The 21,622-nt window shown below is 38.9% G+C and overlaps 1 protein-coding gene and 1 long non-coding RNA gene across 6 annotated transcripts in view; one reads left to right on the top strand and one right to left on the bottom strand.

Annotated features, from left to right (window-relative positions):
- The window catches only part of LOC118494505, a 31,103-nt gene extending 11,992 nt beyond the window's left edge, over positions 1-19,111 (top strand). The window contains exons 2-3 of the long non-coding RNA XR_004896666.1: positions 15,076-15,212; positions 17,947-19,111. This is a non-coding gene — a long non-coding RNA (uncharacterized LOC118494505). The remainder of the gene's footprint in view (positions 1-15,075; positions 15,213-17,946) is intronic.
- Positions 1-21,622, bottom strand: part of LOC116044433 (gamma-aminobutyric acid receptor subunit beta-3-like) — a 63,612-nt gene that overhangs the window by 18,002 nt on the left and 23,988 nt on the right. For 3 of the 5 annotated variants that reach the window (XM_035998797.1, XM_031291585.2, XM_031291586.2), the window contains 6 exons: positions 20,199-20,246; positions 18,320-18,411; positions 18,140-18,207; positions 5,072-5,292; positions 2,090-2,172; positions 1,139-1,276 (listed from right to left, as the gene is read on the bottom strand). In XM_035998797.1, coding sequence (XP_035854690.1) covers positions 1,139-1,276; positions 2,090-2,172; positions 5,072-5,292; positions 18,140-18,207; positions 18,320-18,411; positions 20,199-20,246 — 650 coding nt within the window. Of the gene's footprint in view, positions 1-1,138; positions 1,277-2,089; positions 2,173-5,071; positions 5,293-18,139; positions 18,208-18,319; positions 18,412-18,512; positions 18,787-20,198; positions 20,247-21,622 lie in introns of those variants that run through there. The other 2 variants (XM_031291587.2, XM_031291589.2) reach the window with 2 other exon arrangements.

The following is a 21,622-nucleotide window of genomic DNA, read 5'->3' on the forward strand; positions in this document are numbered from 1 at the left end:
CTAAATATTAATTTGCGGTTTGGAGGCTCCATTGGATTCGCTGCAGGGTATTGATACTGTTTTTGTTGCTTTTCTCACCGGTTTGAAGTGGGCTAGGCATAGTTGTGAAAAAGTGATGCCACGTACTTCCGTGCACCAATCAGAATAGATCAACATTAGCTGAGTTTTTGACTTCTATGGATGTTAACTTAGATTGTTGCTTATTTAATCATGCCTATTTAATGTTTAAAGAAGTACTTGAGGTTTGAAACTAAGTTTCCAGGGGCTTTTAGATAAACCGGCTGCTGACACATTAATTGATTGTATTGACTGACAGAATTTATTTTTTTATTTTTATTTAACCTTTATTTAACCAGGTAGGCCGTTGAGAACAGGTTCTCATTTGCAATGGCGACCTGGCCAAGAAAACCATAAGCGTACAAGACAACATAAAGTTTCACATTCAACATAGTACAAGAAAACCGAATACAATAGGCTACAAAGGTACAGATTAAGTAGGCAGTTCAAGCCGGCGCAAATTGAGGTGTAAGTAAGTCGATGGATATGCGAAAGTGGTATGGTGATAACATAATATACATGAAATAGACAATCTATAACATTGCTGAGAAGTAGTAAAGATACAGTCAGAATACAGTTAGTGCAAATTAAATTGCACTAACTATTATTGGGGTCCTCAGCTACATTTTGTTAGCATCAGCATGATAACCAAACTATTAATTCCAGCGTCACCTCTCAGGGTCAAAGGCCAACTGATTTTGACATAATTTGCTCCGTAAATCACAGCGTTTACATCACGTTTTGGTTAAGTACCATTCCAGCATCCTTGCCTCGCCACTGTTACTTGCGGGATACTTCAAAGGCAGCGCATTTCCTCACTTCAACCCAATTAGAAGCACTAACAAACACAAACTCTTTGGCTCTGAGGATTTAAGATCAAGAGATCAAGCTTTGGCACATATTTGTTTACTACATTAATTGATTAAATAATCATCTTGGAAATAGACCAACGCTTGATATGAACAATCTCAAAAAATGTAACATCCACTTGTCAGTCTATCATGTATTATTCCCAAAGCAAATTCAGTTTGTGGAGGCCAAAGCACATAAACACTAAATTACAGTAGAGCATTTACTGTACCTGTGGAAAAGACTACGTTTCTGGACACCAGCTTGTAATCGACAATGGAGAACTGAGGCAACTCGATCCGCGTCACCCCCGTTACAGCCGTGTCGCCTCCTTTCCAGTAAAACTCGATGTCGTCTGTGGTGTAGCCATCTGCACAAGAAGAAACACACACACACATGCACCAAGGTGTAACCATCTGTCTAACCATCACTGGAGACCAAGATATGCAGTGTTGCTGATTATCCAACTGGGCTGTCATTTGGAATGAAACATGTTTGAAGTTGTTTCCAAGAACCAGACGTTGCTTTGAAAAGCAAGTCAGTTAATGGGTTCACTTGAGTTCACAAAAATGTCAAAAGATTTACAAAAATAGCTGACATTTCCTATATTTTTGTGAACTCCTTTTTTAGAAATCTAACACATAAACTATTAGCAAAAAGTCTCATTGAACTAGCTTTAGTTCAACTTAACATATAAGGATGTCAACAGGATCCAAGTGTCTCTGATAACCCCAATCCTTTTTTATATCATGTGTTCTGTGGGTCTGGAGGGAGGTCTTTCTGAAAAAATAACCTTTTTTGGCTTGGAGACCACAATGGCTATTGAGTTGTGGAAAGTGTAGCACCCAGTGTTATTGGAGCTTGACTGATATTCTGCCTTTTTTAGTCTTGACTATCTCAGCCTGTGCTGCTTCAATTTTCTTCTTAATTGTCTCTCAAAAGTCTCCAGACTTTGTGGAAGGACATAATTATATACCCCTTTAAGGTGCTGATGAATTCTGCCATTAATAGTTGCCATAAAAGATTTTAAACAAATGCTAAAGACCTCAAAAGAAGAAGAAAAAATAAACCAGGTTTGATATTGTTTCTGTAATATTTCACATATGAGACTGTGTTGGTTTTATTCTTAGCCTGCATAGTGTGCGGATAGTCAGTCCTAAAGGCATTAGGTCTCTCTACTCACAGCTCTCTATCTCCAGAGTGCAGTTCTGTTCATCCAGGGGATACCTCCTAAGATCCATCATACACGCTGCTGTTGTAGTTATCCTGAAAAAGGACACACAGATGAGGGAACAGAGGACGCAGGAGAGAATATGTTAAATACTGTATGTGATTTACACAAATTGTATTGACAGGAAGATGGATGGGAAGGTAGTAAGGAAGCGAGGGGTGACACATATTTTGTAGCCCATTTGAATTATTATAAAAACTGCAAAGCAGGTAATTAGTTACTTAACAAGGAAGTATAAGGGACTGTGGAAATACAATTAGATTAAAGCACTAAGGTGATAGCACTTGACTTTGCCTTATCTTTAGAGGAAACTAAATCTCCATTTGTCTTTACACTAAGTTCCTCAGTTGGCATCATATTACTGGAGATTATTGGCATTGTCATTTTAAAATAAGATTATGGCACCCCCTCCAAGGTAAAATGCTGACTGTGTAACTGTATACATAATTATGCTATAGATCACAGACAGACAAGCAGTCCTCAGTCTTGTATTTAAAGCAGTTCATGTCCCCGAAACAAACTGGCTACCCTCCATCCAGTGATTAAGTGAAAAATTATGCAAATAAAAATCATATTAAGGCAACACATTTTGGCAGAGTTTAGTGGCTGCTCATCTGAACTGGGTCATCAGGAGGTATCCCTTTGTTTATAAGATGTATGAGCTCAAATGGCTGATAATCAGACAGTTAAAATAAGCAGCAAAGTGAAATGCAAATTCAAAGTGATTTAGGCTAAGTCTGCCCTAATTAAAAGCCGGCAGCTTGGCAGTTAGCCACTGGATGTCTTCATTCAGTTAAGACTCAGATGACGTTCTGGAAACCCATTAGGTGATATTATTATACAGCTAAAATTACAACAACATAACATGGTGTCTGTAAGATACAGATGTATTGTAATTTCTGTGACTGCATTTTCTCACTTAGAGAAGCCTGTATGTTACATCACTTTTTCAGAAAATACACTACAAACTACATATTGCAAACTTCAATAATAATAAACAGCAGAGTTGTTTAATTCATAGTCTCTGTAAGTAAATCTAATATATTTTGGGACTGCAGGTTATGTAGTCAAAAAGTGTTAAATAATCAGACGTAGAATCATAATAAGACAATGAAATATATTATTGCATGCATAAATTGTGTAAAACATGGGCTATAGCCTAAATGACCCAATACATTGGGAAATAATTGAATAAATGATTCAAACTTAACTCAACAAAATAAGATAACTTTATTGCCGTTCTTTTTTTCCATTATAAAATCTTTTTTTCAAAATGCCTGTTTTAGGTTTATTTCTAAGGTTCAATTTAGCAAAAAAGTATAGGCTATATATATTTCAAATAAAAATCAATGTAGGGTAGTAGAATACTGCCAATATGAAAACCTCTGGCATTTTTTCACTATTTTCTGCCACTTCATAAAGTAAGTGCTTCATAGATTGAGAAAACAATTAGTTGCAGCCTTAATAAATAGCAAACATACAGAGTGCATTATTTAATACTATGAAAGAAATCTGTATTCAGCATGTTACTCAGCCTTACCTGACATACATTTATTTAACAGCTCATATCAAAAACACCACGTCACAAATCTCCCTTTCCCTTTGATCTCTTAAAAGCATTGAGAGGTCTAAAAGTAGCCCACAAGGCCAAGTGCTATGAACTCCACTTACATAATCAAGCATGGCTGTATGACTGTAAAGTATCAACACTGACGGCTACAAACACAAGCACGCAAGTACACGTGCAAACACACACACGCACACACATTTCGCTCAGCACTCAAAGCATGCATCCATATTCATAGGTCGCACTAACTCTTCTGAACCTGCCAGTCGAAAAGATCAATGGAAATTCAAAATAAGGGCTTTATGAAACAAATATCAAACAACAGCTGCAAGCTTAACATTGCATTAATGCACCATCTAACCTGTTCATACTTCCTTTCATGGGTGATCTCTGACTGCACCCTCCCTCCCTTATGCCAGGTTGCCCTTGAGCACGACACATAATCCTCTGGCTGCTCAGCAGCCAGCAGCAGAAAACTGCCAAGTTCTCAGCATGGGCAACTGTGGTGCCGTAATAGGGCTTTAAACACATAGAATTAACTTGACACGGGGAAACATCTGAGAACATTTTGACCCTGAGCTTCACTTTGTTGCCTGTTGTGGGGAGTGTTGCTCATTTGCATGGCCCATAAATTGCACATTACCACCCTAACAACATAAATAAACTCACTGGGAAACACAACAAATAGTTACATGTAGAATCAATTAAATTGAGGTTCTTTGTGTTTTTCTTATTGCAGACAAACCATGAAAAATCCAAAACTAACAATTTGTCAACTTCTCTGAATGTGGCACACAACCCCAAGGCCAATGGTTTCTACTGAAGACATGCATCTCTAAAATCTGGTCACAAATATATAGTTTGAAATTGTAAAAAAGAAGGCTCAGTAGTTTCCTAAAACAGCTGGTCACTGTAGTTTTTAGCAAATGCTCATCGAACAGGAGGAAGTGGTGTATTTGTTGGGGACTATTTTCACTTGGGGATTAATACATATTTGGTGCTCTAGTGAGTATTTCCAGCAGCAGGAGAGTGTATGAAGAATTAAAAAAAAGAAACTGCTGTGCCCAGGTTCATGGTAATGAAGGAACATGTCACATAGTGCAATGCTGTGGCTCAATGGTGTGTTTTTAATAGTTGTTGGTCAACAGTGGAGCTCTATGGCACAGAGGAATAAGACATATAATGCTTTGGCTACACAGACAATACTTAGTTGTACTGTAGGATCCATTCATTGTTGGTTTTGGTCTTTGCTCCGTCTTAGGGTTTGTTGACAAATCATTCTTAGAGAGAGAAAATCGCCAGTCTTTTCCAAATCTAAATTTGGGCAAACAGAGGGAGGCCTTGGTGGAGTGAAAAGCAGAACCCACCTGAGGCCGTAAAGAACGGTTCCATCTGGATGCAGGCGGATCATGCGGTTTTTGACGGTGACTCCGTGGACGAAAGACTTTTTGTCGTTGAGGAAGTAGGTGTCAGGGACCCAGAGCTGGTCAGCAACCCTGTTATCCAGGGTCAAGTTGAGGGGGATTCCTATGTAGGCTAGACGCTTGTCCCGCCAGTACTGTTGGAAATACATGGTCAATGTGTAGTCCTATGGATGCAAACACAGGAAAAGAAGACAATAACAATAGGTCACATCAGATAAGTAATATTTTTTTTAATTCTTAAATTTTACAGACCCTTCACATTTTCCTGCATTCAACAAGCTTCTGCAGATCTTACAAATACTAACTCCTCTGAAATATGAACTCTTCTCATTCCCCACTGTTAGGGCTCCGATTATTTATATGACATATCACAGCATCCCACAAGCTGGACGGAGTGTGGGCCAACTGGTCACATGCAGCCAAATTCAAGTGCCTTTGCCCTTCCTTCTGGAATACAGTTACCCTTACAGTAATACAAGCACGTGGGCAGGCTGACTCATGTAGCTGCAGCTTTAGTGGTTTTCATAGAAAGATTTCATAGAAAATTTCACCTAATATATCAACAGTAGTGTATTCTCAGTATAAGCACAGTGATTCACCAATCCTCAGAGTTGAACTGAAATTGCGCCCAAGAGCTTTTTAAACATATGTTCCCTTTTATTTCATTCAAATTGTTTGACTCTTGAGATTTACAGGACTTTATTATTCTTTCAAAAAAAGTAAATTACTGTAAACTGTTTTTAATATAGTTTTAATTCAATGCAATTTGTTTGCCAAGCTATTGTTATTTGCTCTCCACAGGGTACCCAAAACAATATGTCTAAATAAGTTAAATAGCTATTTCCCCATTCCCGATATGCAATCAAAATCAAAAAGACTGAATCTCAAAGGCTAAATTTCAGAATATAACATACTTACTTTAACTACATGTAAGTACAATCTTAGCTGTATTAACAGTCAAGCTGGCTGTTAAAATTGGACTGTGTAACTTTTGAATAAAGAATTGAACAATCCTCATCTTTCAATTGAAACACTGAATTCATAAGCATTAAAACCCACCCTCAATACACTCACAGGTTTTGCTGCTACAGCTTTACTTGGTCTGGTATGACCAGTAGCTTATTGTTGCTAATGTTCGCTTATGTAAGTAAACGTTGCTGACATTACTGAGTCAGTTCACTGACTTTATGACTCACTTTTCACTCGCTACTGTGACATTACCTTTTAGCATTACCATTATCACATAATAGCGACTGTTAAGCAAAAGTTACATAGGCTCGCTTTAAGTTGTTTAAACTGGTAGACCATTTGTTCTATGGGTACTTTTTATTTTTTGTTTGATTTCTCATTTGCTGTAGTGACCTCCTGTTCTTGATTGTGAGTAATGTTTATTTACAATAATGATTAATCTATCATTGATGTTAAGCCACGCTAGTGGCAATGTTGGTCTGTCTGTCCTGGAAAACTAATGACAGTTCCATCAACCTCAGCTGTACTTTGCAATTAGTCCTAATTAGCAAATGCTAGCATGGTAAAGGGCTGAGCTAAGAAGGTGAACCTGGTAAATATGACCTGCTAAGCATTAGCATGCTAGCACTGTCACTGTGAGTATGTTAGCATGCTAAGTACAGCCTCACAAAGCCTCAAGCATGGCGTGTGACTTGTTGAATGACATTGCTGTTGAGTCCAAATAATGTGAAAACATAAAAATTAGTTCTTGAAGGGCAACCATGAGACAATTAATCAGATTTCAAAGGATCAAAATGTAAGGTGAATGATCTTTAGTTAGCCTGTGACTTTTCTCTGAATACAATGTTATCATATAAGTCCCCTCAAACTACATTGTACAAATGGGCTTTACAACTGAGTTAATTAATGGTTTCCTTTTAAATCACTTAAGTGTTTGCAAACATGTAAGATTTAAATAGTCTCTGAATCTGTCTGAGTAACAAACCCTCGCCATCTTGCACCTAAGCCAAATAAGTATTGGCAAGACTTTCCTAAATCCAGCCATGAGGATACTATTAGTTGGGATATCAAGCATTTTTAGGACATTGTGTAAGTTAAAAAAAAAAAAAAAAAGACGGTAAGCAAGTACGTGTTTTTGTTTTGCCTTGATTCAAGTGGTATTTGGCCAGAGCAGAAGCGGCAGAGCAGATAGAGGACAGAGCCCCTCTCTCCCTCCCTCCTTCATATAATCCACTTACCCAAGCTAAGTCAGTCTTACTCTCTCTCTCTCTCTCTCTCTCTCTCTCTCTCTCTCTCTCTCTCTCTCTCTCTCTCTCTCTCTCTCTCTCTCTCTCTCTCTCTCTCGAGGCCATGCCATTATCTCCCCTCTGCCCGCTGTGGCGTTGAAATGAAACCAGCCCGCACCGAGCTGGCACTGGCAAAGGCACACATGTCCATTGGTGCTGCAGATTTCAGGTTCGCACCAAACGGAAATAAAAATGAAGTGCAATGAGCATGGCTTCCAAAAAAAATGTGTGTTACATAACTGAAACAGTCATTTCAACACTGTATTACCAAAGCTTAGAAAACACTTGAGGATTTGCATTTGCATGAGATAACTAAAGAATAGAATTAAATGAAAGTATGCCTGCTTATTAATTTTTCATTCCTTTATTTTTACTAAAACGTCATACTCAATGAACATGTTTTCCAGGTTTTGTTAGCACACAGAGATGTGAACAAGGATGATCTTAGTCAGCACAGGATACAGATTGTTCCCCCAGCATGACAAGGAAAGGTCATTGGCACTGAGCCATAAATGTATAGTGGTGGAACCATGGCCGGTTTGGTATCTGCAGCCCCCAAAAATCTAAGATTGCAATTACCTTTAGTGATCTATTATCTAATCTCATTTATCGAGCTAAATTACCAAACATTTTCCATTTCCAGCTTCTCAAGGATTTGCTGCTTTTCTCTCTTTCAATATCATTGTAAATTGATGAAAAAAATCTTTTGGACTGTTGGTTGTTCACCATGGGCTCTGGGAGCTTGTGATGGCCATTTTTCACTGTCCTTTAACTAAATGTTTAATAAAAAAAAAAAAAACAATAGACTTATCAATAATGGAAATGGTCATTAGCTGCAGCCCTAAAGGTATGTGTGATTTCCTTAAAATCCCATTGGTCCCAACACCTGCTTTACCCCAAGGGGCTCTGAAAGCTTGTAGTTCATGATCTCCATTGGTTTATGGTAAAATGATGTGGGTGGTAAAAAATGTGTTTGGAAATATGCAGCTTAAACTCATCCCACCTGAAACTATAGGACATTTAAAGGGGCAGGCCACCAATTTAGCATGTGAAGTATGGTTTACTTGTCATAAGGAATACTACTTGAAAAAAATAACCCTGCATTACATTATGGTGGTGTGGGGTTTGAAACAAGTGGCCATTTAGTAGGGGATTGGTACATATGAGATTAAGATGCCATTGAGTTGCATTGTGGGAATTGTAGCATTTTACCCATACTACGGACTAAAAGTCAGGAAAAGATGCTTTATTGCATTTTTTAAACTGGCTTTTGTGAGTCCCTTAAGATAATGCAACTGTAATACTAACTGGCTGGAGTACCTCTTTAATTACTTGTTCTACCCAGCATGTGAAAACAGCTGTATAATATCCTCTGTGTCTCTGGAGCTTTTCCAAAAGAAATAACCCTGATGATGTCATCAGGGTCATCTTAGCTTAGCTTTGACACTAAACATATTTCACAGGAAGCTTGGGTGTGGGGTTTAAGAATGGCCATTTTGGAGGCAGGGGGCCTAATGAAAGATGCTATTGAGTTGCATTATGGGAATTCTAGGAGGCTCCTTTGGAGCTTGACCAACTCTAGGGACAAAAGGTCAGGATGTCTATGCTTCAATTATGACCATTCTTTATCAAATAATTCTCTCTTGAACATTATGATAGCTTAATATAACATAATAAATCAGAGTGATCTAAGGACCCACTTGAAGTTCCTCTTTCAGTTGAGTCCTGTGTCAAAAATTACTTTTTTTAAGATCTGTATTACTTTAGTAAATTGTTATGCTTAAATTGTGCATATTTGTTTTTTTCTAAATACATTTGTGTTTTATTAACACATACTTATTGCCATTCAGTACTGGTTGGGGCTTAAGGTGAAATATAATTAAGCTGCGGGTGTGGTCTGTTGTGTTAGGTTCTTGAAAGTCACACATCTTTTTATGGCAAGGGAGAGTTGGTTAATCTTGCCATTATATAGCAGGGACTACTTTCTCTTTTTCTCTGATTCTATAGGATATACAGCTCTGGCGGATGTATTTTTGCTCAGAATAGGTATATGAATCTACTGGCCATGTGATAAAAACAGTAATAACTTCTTCCTACATAGGTTCATCTTCATCCTTTGAATTACTTGCCAATGCAGGAAGTCTCATTAATAGTCTCATTAAAGTGGTCAATGTGGCTTGATCACAGCATGTGGTGAAAATTACATTTGCTATAAGAATGAGTACTGTAGACTTGCCTTCCCCGTCTCCTCCATCACTACTGTAACTTTACCCCCCATTAATCCCTACGAATAACTAACATCTCTTTCACACTGCCTTGTTTTGACCCTTATCACATCATTTCTCACCCTCCTGGTTCTCCCCCGCCTCTCCCCCAGGCTGTATCACGCTTTAGGTATGCATTTCCATCTCCAGCCAGAGTGTCAGCAGGTGGGCAGCACAGCAAGCGGCTACAATGCACCAGCCTCGTAAGACATAAATGATTTAAACTATCCTGGTATCCTGTACAAACATGCGGCCAAGGAATCCTCATCAATATTGCATGGGGAAAATCAAATTGAATTTCAGATGAAGACGAGTGCAGCTTCTCAGTACCTGCCGTGGAACTCAAGGGAGGTGGGCACAGATTTGCTATAAACTAGGACTATGGATTATGAATTATTGACAACCCCCCATTTCCCACAACTCATAAATTCCCAATACACACAGCTTTACCATTGCTGTTTGGTTATTAGCATATGTTTTCAGCAGAGATAATGACAGTGACCAGTGGAAATGATTTCCAGCAAGCCTCAATTATTCAATTAACTCGACTGGATAATCACTTTCATTCAGGGTGTGTGAGAATTCAGATAAGCAGAGTTTTGGCTTTGAACTGACCCATATTCAATTTCATCTCTCTGCAGCGCTACCATACTGACTGCTACGTCGTGATACCAACAGTACCTAGGAAATATCCTGCTAACATTGTTTGTCATATGGCATATGCTCTCTTGTCTCGAGCATATGCTGCCACTAGCTCATCATCATAGGCTGCAGCACAATAGGAGTGAATGGAAAATGTGTTAATAAACTGGAGAGAAATGATCATTACACCTGACACATATAAAAGCCGCTCCGCTCAACATTACCATGAAAAATAAATCACCGCCGCTCTGCAAGTTTTCCCTGGCTAAACTTCACATCTTTGAGAGAAAAAACGATGATATACTGTATGTAATCACTGTGTACTCCATATGAACCCACGTTCAAGTAAAGCAATTTGCGTCACTTCAATGTAATTTCGGAGCCCTCCCTCGGGATGGCCCAGAGGCAGTATATCACCGCAGTGCAGGGGAATCCCTCAGCGAGGTCCTATCCCCCTCCTTCTGCTGCTATAGAATGGTAAAAATAGCGTGAGAGCAAACATGGGGGAGGTAAATTGGGCTTTTCCTCCAAATGACAGTGTTGGCCTGCAATATACAGGATAATTTCCTCACTGTCTAATATTTTATGATGTATTGCCTCATAACAAGGTAAGGGATAGAGAACGAGGGAGAGAAGACAGGAAGCAAACAGTAGTAAATGTACAAATAAAACATGTTCTCTTATATGAACAGAGTGACTGTGACACTGCAGTAGAACTGTACACAATCCTTTTTTTCATTGGTGTATATCACATCCTTTTCTTGAAGATTTTGTTTCTTAAGGATTTGCTTTTTCATGTAAAGCTACTATAAGTTGATGGATTCATCAACGTAACCTTATTTGCACAATTTTTGGGTTGGCCATTATCTTTGGATTTTAGGAAAATGCAGAGTGTGAAAGTTTTTTTATTGAATGGTCCCAGAAGTGTGTCATACAGTATATACTGAAATAACATATGCAGTTAGAGTGGCAAAACAGGTTCCAGAGGTCTTTTGTTTGGGAAGTAGCCAAAGATTAAGCATCATCAGCACAGGCCTCAAAGGGGAAAGCATAGTAGATTTATGTAGTAAGTGGAATTAGCTAAATTTTTAACGTTTATGGATTAGAGATGTACAGAGATCAGCTCAGTTGGGAACCCAATGTGTGAACCCAGTCATTTTCAAACAAAACAAAAAATACAAAATTAGGCCCTTTATGTACTTCTTTTGATCTCCAGAGTTGTTCTAGTTAAACAGTGACACAGTGTACAGTAATGTCTACCAACAGCAAGAAACAGACAAAGAGGCTCATGCGAGAATCACTCATAGGAACAGATTTGTTAGCTAGCACGTGCAGATGTCCCATTCACAAACTTTGTCGTATTTTGAATGTTTCTTAGTAGGAAAGAAATTCACGAGTGGTCCTACCCACTCACATTATTCATGGGTGTGTACGTTCATGCTAAAATAAATTGAACATTTTTGACTGACCCAATGATCAACCTAAAAATGGAAGGCTGGATTTTTCTTCAAATCAGTTTCAAAACCAGAAGTGTGTAGTGCTCCTTCATTTTATTGGTGCAGGGGTCTTTACTCTCCTGAAACCTCATATATCTGCTCTATACATTACAGTTAGTGGAATGAGACTGTTGACTGATGACCTTTACAATAACCCCCATCATAAATCCGCTTCATAGTTTACCTGCCTCTTTTTATTTGCTACAACATTACGACTGCTTGAGTGGCACTGAGAGAGGAAACTAGGCCGACGTCTGTCAATTTTAGATTCCCCAGACCAAGACATGCAGCATTTTAAAGGTGTATGCACCTCAGAGTGAAGCTATTATCAAGATGGGAATGTAGAGTTAGTCAGTAGAATGGGCAATCCCCCATCAAATCTTGTGTCCTCTTGGTTGGTTGGCACTGCAAACCAGGAAGTGCCCGCTGTGCTTACTCTAAATCATCACTTCACCCTATACAGCGTGCTCTCTCCTGAGGCCAATTACATTCCATCAGGCAGGAAGCCGGATGCCGGATAAAAGACATGGGGGTATATTAAGCCACACTCAGGGCACACATAAAAAGATATGCTCTTTTTGCATAGCTGGAAGACCTATATAAGATAATTAGGGTGAAATAGTTTGTGCATTGGCAACATCTGATTCCAAGATGTATTTAATGCAGTGCGCAGTATATGGATGAGGTTACCTTGGTGACTGTGGCACAACCAGGGTCAGACCAGGTTGTGTAACTTCAATACCTAATAAAGTCACCCTAATGTCATTCAGCAGAAATCTACATGCACACATACTGTACATTACATTTAATTAACCTGATTAGTCAAGGCAAACAAATACATTGGAAGCTACTTTATGGTCTTGCTGTGTTACTGGTGCACTCTAAAAAACAAACCAGGCAGAAGGAACATTTGGAGAAAGAGAGATGGAGAGAGAGATCTTTTCACCTCTCCATAATGACAGATTTTTTTTCTTCTTTTTGACACCCACACGCAGCCGTGGGTGTATGGATGACTAGCTTGTTCAGCCTGTTACTGCAACTATATTCACAGTGCCGACTCTGTCCATTTCCCTGTGCGAGGAGCGCTACCATCATTGTAATTAAATTTCCCCAAATTATAATGACTTTCGATAATGGAATGGAATAAAAGGCCTCGATAGCTCTTACTGCAACAGAGAATCACGCCTGTTTGTCCATTCCTGCAAGAGGAGGTCATGATCATGAAAACACACCTACACATAGTGCCCTTATTTTGCACTTAAACTTTCTTAGTAGGAGTATTTCAAAACATTATGAATGCAGGCAACACTAGCTGCAGTAAATTCAGTTGATACTTTAATTTCCACCTCCATCCCTTTCATTTAACTAATTGTCCATTACCCAAAAAAAAGCCTTTTAAAAACTCCCCTCAGTGCACTAACAAGTGACACATTTCTTTGTTAAAATGATACATTCCTACAGTAAGTGTACAACTAGTTTCCGAGCAAGCACTGCCTCAGCACACGCATATTCTATTTTGCCTTGCTCTGATCTTGTCCTAGTATGTGTTTCTCATCAGTGGAGGCCCCTGGCACATCACAAACAAACCTCAGAGGTAATTAGTGTGCCTTTCTGAGACGCTCTAGCATCTGCTAGTGCAGAAGCTTGCGCTCTGCGAAGGCGTCTGAGTAACTGAGTTAGTCAACCTGCCCTGCCAGGTGGATTCTTGGACGAGCCAGATGCCATACTCACTCAGTCACTCAATAAATGTTTAGATTTTATAGTACAGGGGTCAGGAGAATATATAGTGTGAGGCTTTGGATATATTCATCAATATTAATATTCCCCAGCGTTATCAACAGGCATTTTCGAACCAGAGGAACTTTTTCATAGTTCTAGGAACATAGTTCTAAGAAAAACCCCTTTCATTGTGTCCACCACAATGCGATAACTAGGAACGATTTTTTTCAGGGACTTTTCTAACTCCTATTTCAGAGTTGGTACTCTCCCAGCACAAAAGAACTCTGAGTGAAGTAAGTGTACAGTGATTGGTCAAACACATGAGCCAATGCACCGGCAACCACCATTTTAAAAAAAACTGTCAGCTATGTAAACAAAAGACAACACAAAACACAAACAACACCTTGTAATTTAAAAAAATGGACGGAAACGCTGACAAACGGATAGGCCTTCACGATATGAGGAATATCTAATTGTGATTATTTTGACTGATATTGCTATTGCAATATGATTAACTATATTGGAAGGAATGATCATTTTTGTATCATTATTCTAATTTTCATTGAAAAATATTAAAATTAAAAAAATGTAATAGATTATAGTGTGATTTTTGCGAGGATCTGTACCAAACAAATATTTTTTCTTAAGTCTGTAGGATACGATTTGTAGGCCGGGATGTCTCTGAAGCAACAGAATACTTGATTTGGAATGGTTTCACACATATTTTGCCTTTAACAAAGTTTGTCCCCCCCCCCCCTGCGAACAGCGAAGTGCAGGTTTTACTGAGCACGTACTGTATGCGATGAGCAAATACAACGCAAGTTTGACTCGTCAAAGCAATTATATAAGAATGTTCGCAAGCCGGTTTATGTCCCTTCAGCGACAAACAACTAATATTTTCTTTTGACCCTCCGCCTAACATCTTAAAATATACTACTGAGTTTGTACAACTAGTTTCACCATTATTAATTAATAAGAGGCAAAGCATAAATAATTTAACATGTACATAACCTATGACTACTGCATATGTGAAAAAAGTTGTATTGATTGAAGACTACAAGTTTATAAATTATTTAGAAAGCGTTAGAAAGAAGGCAGCTCACAACTGTGGACCCCTGTAGCCCGCTCATCACTGCTTGAGGCTAGCAGCTCAATGTTACATTAGCCACTACTAGAATAACACAACTGAATCTCAGACCAAACTGTGGGCAGTGGAGTTGCATTGTTGCAGATGTAGGTCCCAGGGTTTGACAAGGAAGAAATACAATGTGTGAAATACAAGGCAAAATCTCTGGCTCTGTTGCATCACCAATAGAAGAAATTAGCAATTTCCAAATTAGCAAACATAATAAAATTAGGAATATTCATGCTTTGGAAGCATTTTGTTTTATTATATATAAAGTGTTGTGCTATTCTGTTATTCTCTTTGTATGGGAGAGAACGTCTTATCTTGCACGGCAGCTGTGCATTCTCGCGATATCACGAGATCATGCAAGAATCGCAGGATCACATATCACACGAAAATCCATCTTGTCAGGCTTCAAATAATACCTTTGTGTCTGAACTACCAGCTTTCCGAACCAATCAGGGTCCGGTGAGGTGCTACTGGCAGCTACGGGCTTGGTTTAGGTGTGTGTGACGGCCGCGACTGTTTGTTCTAAACAACTGCCGACGTGAAAGACAGATAGTTCATCCAATCCCCTGCCAGGTATTTTTTTAAAAGTGCCTGCCCTTTTCCAAACAGTTTTCAATGTCAGCTTCTTAGATGGTTCTGTATAACAAACCATCTGGCTCGTCAGGTTAGAGAACATAAGCACAGCAAGCCTAAAATTTGGCAGTATTGTTTTGCAAATTTGTGCTCCTTGTAGAACATGCGGAATATGATCCAGGCCTCATTTCAGCATAGCAAGCAATACATGTAAACTTTTAAAAACTAGTTTCCCAATTATGCCTGTGGGTCATTCCACTAGGCTGGTGAAGTGGATTTAGCAGCTGAAGTTCTATTGAAATCCATGTAGGAAAGAGCCTAACAAAAAGAAAAAGAGAGAGCAGCATTTATCGGGGCTGTGCTGTTTAGTGTTGTTCAATGGATAAACCATGGCACTGTCACTGTCAGGACAAAAGCACTCATTATCCATTTCTCGCTGGAGACATCCTCCATGCTAAAGCCACAGACGGTCCGAGCATTGGATGAAAAGCATCCACTAAATGTCAAACGCTGGTGTGAAAATAACAAACAGCATGACCAGTCTTGTTTTTGGCTTCAACACTGGATCACAGCCAGTAATTGTTCATCTAACAAGCACAGATGCTCAAATGCACATATACAGTCCCCCAGTGAACTGGTGGCAATGAGGAATAGACCTAATTAATTATCAATTTTAAGTGTGATCTCATATGTCTAATTCCCTGGTCTTCATTCGCTCTGTAAAGAATATACTTGGCTTGTCAGCCAAATTTAGCAACTGAACTGTTGGCAAACAAAACTTATTGCATGGATCATAAAGGTTTGGCTGAAACTATAGGGTTTATTGTAAAATATGTTATATTATTTCAAATGTGTATGATATAGCTTGCCTGTACAGTCTCTCCTTGTGTAATATATAATGTGTTAGCTATTTGTGTTATGTAATTTGCGTGAACGTTCACAACTAAGAATACTGAAATAATGAAAAGTAGGACTGTAACTACAGTAACCTTTTTGATATATTTTTTTGGTCTATAAGTTATATATTAAAAATGTCTTTCACAGGAGTGTCCAAGACAGCAACACCAAAACATAGAGGTTACAAAACATAGATATGTATAATAATATAATGAATTAGATGAAATATGAAGATCAAGGGGCACAAACCATAAGATCAGAAGGACAAAGCAAGACTGATAAAATAATAACAATGAATACACAAATGAATACACCATAATAAGTGTCAGAAAAGAGTGAAAATGCCAAGTTGACGTCGTCAAATTGCTTGTTTTTTTTAGTCAAAAACCCCAAAATCATTAAATTAATATAATATAAGACAAAAAACAGCAAATCCTAGCAGTTGAGTGGGTGGAAATTGGTAATATTTGAAGTTTTTGCCTATAGTATATATATATCACTTCAGGTAAATATAATCTGGGCAGAAATGATGTTTCCCACAAAACATATTTGGCTAAACAAACTAGTAGCCTACAAATGTAAGTTGCTTTTGAGGTGTGTATGAAACGTCAAAGGACAGGGAGCTCTTGTTTAAACCCCTCAGTACTGGCAGGAGGCTGGGAAGTCAAAGCCATGAGTCAACTGGTGAAGAAACTATTGAGTCATTACTATTGATCAACACCCGCCCACACACACAGCCCCCACCAGATAAATAATGACCATTTTCTAATATGGTGCAGTACAAATGTAGCCTTTTCCCCTTTAGTAGATCTGGTCGATAAGGAACAGACATAACGTGTGTAATGATGCTCTGTTTACTGTCATGGTGGACGCTTATAGAGGTGCATCCCTGACTGACCTGAATTTGACTCCTCATGACCGCAGTGCGTTTGTGAATGACTGTACTCACCAGCCATCATCTCTAAAAGTCCTAATGGTTACACCTGCACAGCCAATTGTGTCTTGTGGCTTTTTAGAGCCTGGATCCAAAGCAATTACAAACAATTTTCACATGGACAGGTCATTCAGTGTGGTCTAAAAATCACATCTTTTGTACATCTCTTTTTTTATCACTCGTTTCCAGTGTGGGTAATTGCCAGCTGATATTTTAAGATAAAAAGCCTAAAGTTTGGAGATGCAAAGAGAAATCCACTAATCAATTAATTGTGAACTTTAAATTAATCACCAACTATTTATTCGATTATTCAGTTTGAGTAATTTTTTATAATAAAAAAAAAGTTCTTTGATTCTAGCTTCTTAAATGTGAATATTTTCTTCTCTCCTCTGTGACAGTAAACTGAATATATTTGAGTTGTGGACAAAACAAGACATTTGAGGACGTCATCTTGGGCTTGGGGAAACACTGATTGACATTTTCCACCATTTTCTGACATTTTATAGACCAAATGAGGAAAAAATCGACAGATTAATCAACAATAAAAGAAATCATTAGTTGCAGCCCAACTGAAGTTACTTTCCTGCATGTGGGGACACGTGTCAACACGGGGCAAACTGCATCCAGCTCACAAGTTCCAGAGTTCCCTGATGGCTCTCTGCTAAGGACACTCCTGAAACACTGTGGCTCCAGAGGTTAACAAGCAAAGGTTTTGTATGTGGACTGTGTTGATTGCAAAACCACTGTTGCAGCTCTAATCTATCCTCCCAGTGAGCTACTGTCTGAGCATCAGCATTGTTGGAAGCTCTGTTAATTTCTTACACCCGGGCTGAGCGGTTCTGTGTATTGTAAGGTAACACTGCGCTGGCAGTTTGTGAGATAAAGATGTTTTAATGCTTACAGGAAACCCAGCCCTCCATCTCAGCATCACATAATGGCCTGAGAGGGAAAAAAAATGGATTTACATCAGCACTTCTACTACAGCGAGTGAGCTAGGAAATCATGCTGTGTAAGTGCCAATGTACAGAGATGACTGCATGTATTATACGGTCGAGTAAACACAGAGGAAACAGTGTTTATATGTAAATTCACTCACCATGTTGACTTCTGACACCATGTCTATGCTGGCCACGTCTATGCTCATCCCGACTGCAACAGGGGCCCCTGGAGGAGGTTACACAGCATAAAAATGTATATAGGCCTACACCTGTGAATGAAAGACTGTGAATGGCGCCAAAAGTGAAGCGAAATTGATGGACGTAAATACGACACATACCTCCAAAGTCCGGCCTCAGTCGGATATCATATCCCTTCAGTAGTTTATCCACCGTCTCCTTCACGAAAGACATGTTGCCCGGTTCATTGACGCTAGAAACAAGAAGGAAAACATCACCTTGACTCCTGTGTTTTTTTATGGTCAATCAGCCGGGGCAATAACCTTGACTTTACAGAATGACAAAAGCACTCACCTTTTCGCGCAACACACAATCGAACCGACAACCAGTGCGGATAAGACGCGAAACTGACGAACCCTGTGCAAAGCAAACATCACCCTTTCCTATTTCTTTATTTCTTTCTTTTCCGCTCTTTACAACCACAATAACAGCAACAGTCGAGACGGCTCCGGACGCTCTTCAAATCAGAGTAAATCCATTGATTGCCCGAGAGGAGAAAGTCGACTGAGAAGGTGGGGGGCGGGAGGGGGGGAGTCAGCAGCTTGCAGTGGATGGAGTCAGATATGAAATATGGGCAGACATCGGCTCCTCGGCATGAACACTGGCTCCGCTTTTCTTTGCCGTCTCTGACTGTGAGGCTCTTACATTCAGGAGCTGAAGCGCATATATTGATGAGGAGGGTGTGCAGGGATGCTGCTGCTGGTGGCGGTGAAGGCACTCTGCTTGTTCAAATGAAAGACGAAGCCCAACACTTACACACTGCAAAAAATTACCCCACATTAGCTGCAGTATATTCAGGGGTTTTTATTTGAGGGGAAATATCCCAACAGATAAAATTCAGTTTCCTTTCTTTCTAATGCACATTTACTTTTTTTCAAATCATTTAACTGTTTTTTTTCCCATTATTATTATTATTATTATTATTATTATTATTATTATTATTATTATTATTATTATTTTTAATTAAACTGCCAATAAGTCCTCTATCTATATTGTCTATTATAGTTACACTTATAGTCTGCTGTCTATAGGTGCTGTAAATTGGTAGGATGTGGGTGTTTAATATGTCACTCTAACGATGCAGTGCACTTTCATTAAGTTGTGAGACTCACAGGAGACGAATTCTAAAAGGAAGGGTCCAAATCAAGGCAGCAGAGGCAGAGATATAGCCTACTTACTTTTAGTCCTCGTATTTTATTTTCATTCAACTCTCCCTAGATGGTAAATGCCAATGTCGTTCAAACTTAAATTAAAGTTTTAAGCCCAATTTAAGATAACACTGATGACACCAGGGTTATTTTCTGAGACGAGAAAATCCACTGTTGTCACAGGCTGAGTGGCACTCCCCATCACAACTGTGTGTGTTAAACCACTACAGTGTTTTCTGTTAATACGTGAGATCATTTGACTTCCGTCTACACATCTTATTTCAAGATTGTATTCTTTTTTTTAATTTTTTTAAATAACTTCAGTTTGCTTTATTATTTTGTCTAGAAAATTACTGAAACAGCTAAATGAATAACAATAGAGTTTAATCTAATCATTTTTCCTCACAAAGAAACATATTTTAAGACTCAATATTACACCAAATTGGCTTGTTAAGACGGACATTTTTTACAGTGCTGCTCACTCCATCTGCGCCAATCCCCTTCCTATGTGTTTCCTATAAAAATGGCGGGACCCGAATAATATCGAGGAGGGACGGCTGCATTTATCAACCTATTAATCGATGCATGTGATTGATTAGCCAGGTAATCACCTATAATGGCTTTTTCCCCTTTTCTAAAATGTAGGGCTCTGCCATAGATGATTTAGGTTGAGAAATATTGGTGTCGTCGGACATTCCGTGGATAATTAGAACCGCGCATGTGCGCGTAACACACAGTTGGAGAACCTCATTAATAAATAATTGTGTGTGTGTGTGTGTGTGTGTGTGTGTGTGTGTGTGTGTGTGTGTGTGTGTGTTGTGACATTTCCTACCTTGTGTCATAGATTGCGAACAACTTCTTGTTTCCGTCAACAGCATTCCTGGAAGAAAAATGACATCATTAATGATAAAATAGCTTTTAGCCAATGAAACATTCAAAAACGGGTGATTAGTCACTTCAATCACAAGCATTAACATAAACAAACATCTACTGTCGGGGAAGATTTCGTTTTCCTATAAGATACAATTTTTAGGTTATGTTTCCATGGCTTTTAATTTACATTTCAGAAGTTTATTAACCCTAAAAGGTGGATTTTGGTTGATTTAACCCTCCCTGATATGCTGGGTGGGTTAACTGATCTGTGCGGTCTGTATTCTTCTGCTTCGACCCAGGTTTGTAGCCTGCAGTAAAACAAGGATCTAAAACAGTGGGATGCCTGCAGGACAAGTATTGAAAGGCAGTCGATTTCCTCTAGGAGAGCCCTCAACCCCCACCTTCTTATCTGCACACACATTAACACGCGCACGCGCGCGCGCACACACACACACACACACACACACACACACACACACACACACACACACACACACACACACACACACACACACACACACACACACACACACACCACATCTTTATTTTTCCATTCCCTCACACACTTGTCCAACCGGTCATCACTCTGCAGGAACTGTCCGTGGTGCTGAAATCAGCCTCCCGAGGGGACACACTGGGTTTTTTTTACATTTCCCGGCTGCAGCTCCCGTCCACATATTCTTAAGGAAAGTGGAGGGAAGTTAAACATCAGACACTAATTACAGTCTACGAAACATGGAACTCGGCTACCCTCTTATGGCAACAGTCAGGATGATAACAACTTTGGTTTGAGACTTTATTAAGGAGGATTTAAATGGGAACGGTTGTTTTGACGGTACCTACAGTATGCAAATTCATAACAAGATGTGTGTATATATATATATATATATATATATATATATATATATATATATATAAACTCCTCACGGGCTTCAGCAGTGCTGCTTTTTTGTATCAACATTTATTTGCCTAAATCTATCTAGGCTCACGTTTTATTTTTGTATGGCATGCCAATTATTCCCAAACAGGGAAGCTTGTACCCCAGGGGTTACTTCTGCAGTTGGCAGGTTGGTATATGGAACATTTGTAGAGTAGCTCAGCTAATCAAAGGAACTAGAAATAAGAGAGGGATTTAAAAAAAAATAGCTAGCAAGCTAGCAGAGAATTCTAAACGGTTGGCTAAAAGTATTCCATCAATGGTTGAAATAGTTAGAATAGTTTGGGTGTTTGAAATAGCATAGCTGAAATTAATGGCTAAGTGGTTGAAATAGCTGAAAGTAATTGATAAATTGTTGAAATAGATAGCTGAACCTAACTTTGGTAAATGGTTTAAATCGTTGGCTAACGTTAAATATAACGGGTGCTTAGTTGAAATACATGTAG

Source organism: Sander lucioperca, chromosome 24 (genome assembly GCF_008315115.2).
Source record: "Sander lucioperca isolate FBNREF2018 chromosome 24, SLUC_FBN_1.2, whole genome shotgun sequence".
Taxonomy (NCBI): Eukaryota; Metazoa; Chordata; class Actinopteri; order Perciformes; family Percidae; genus Sander; species Sander lucioperca.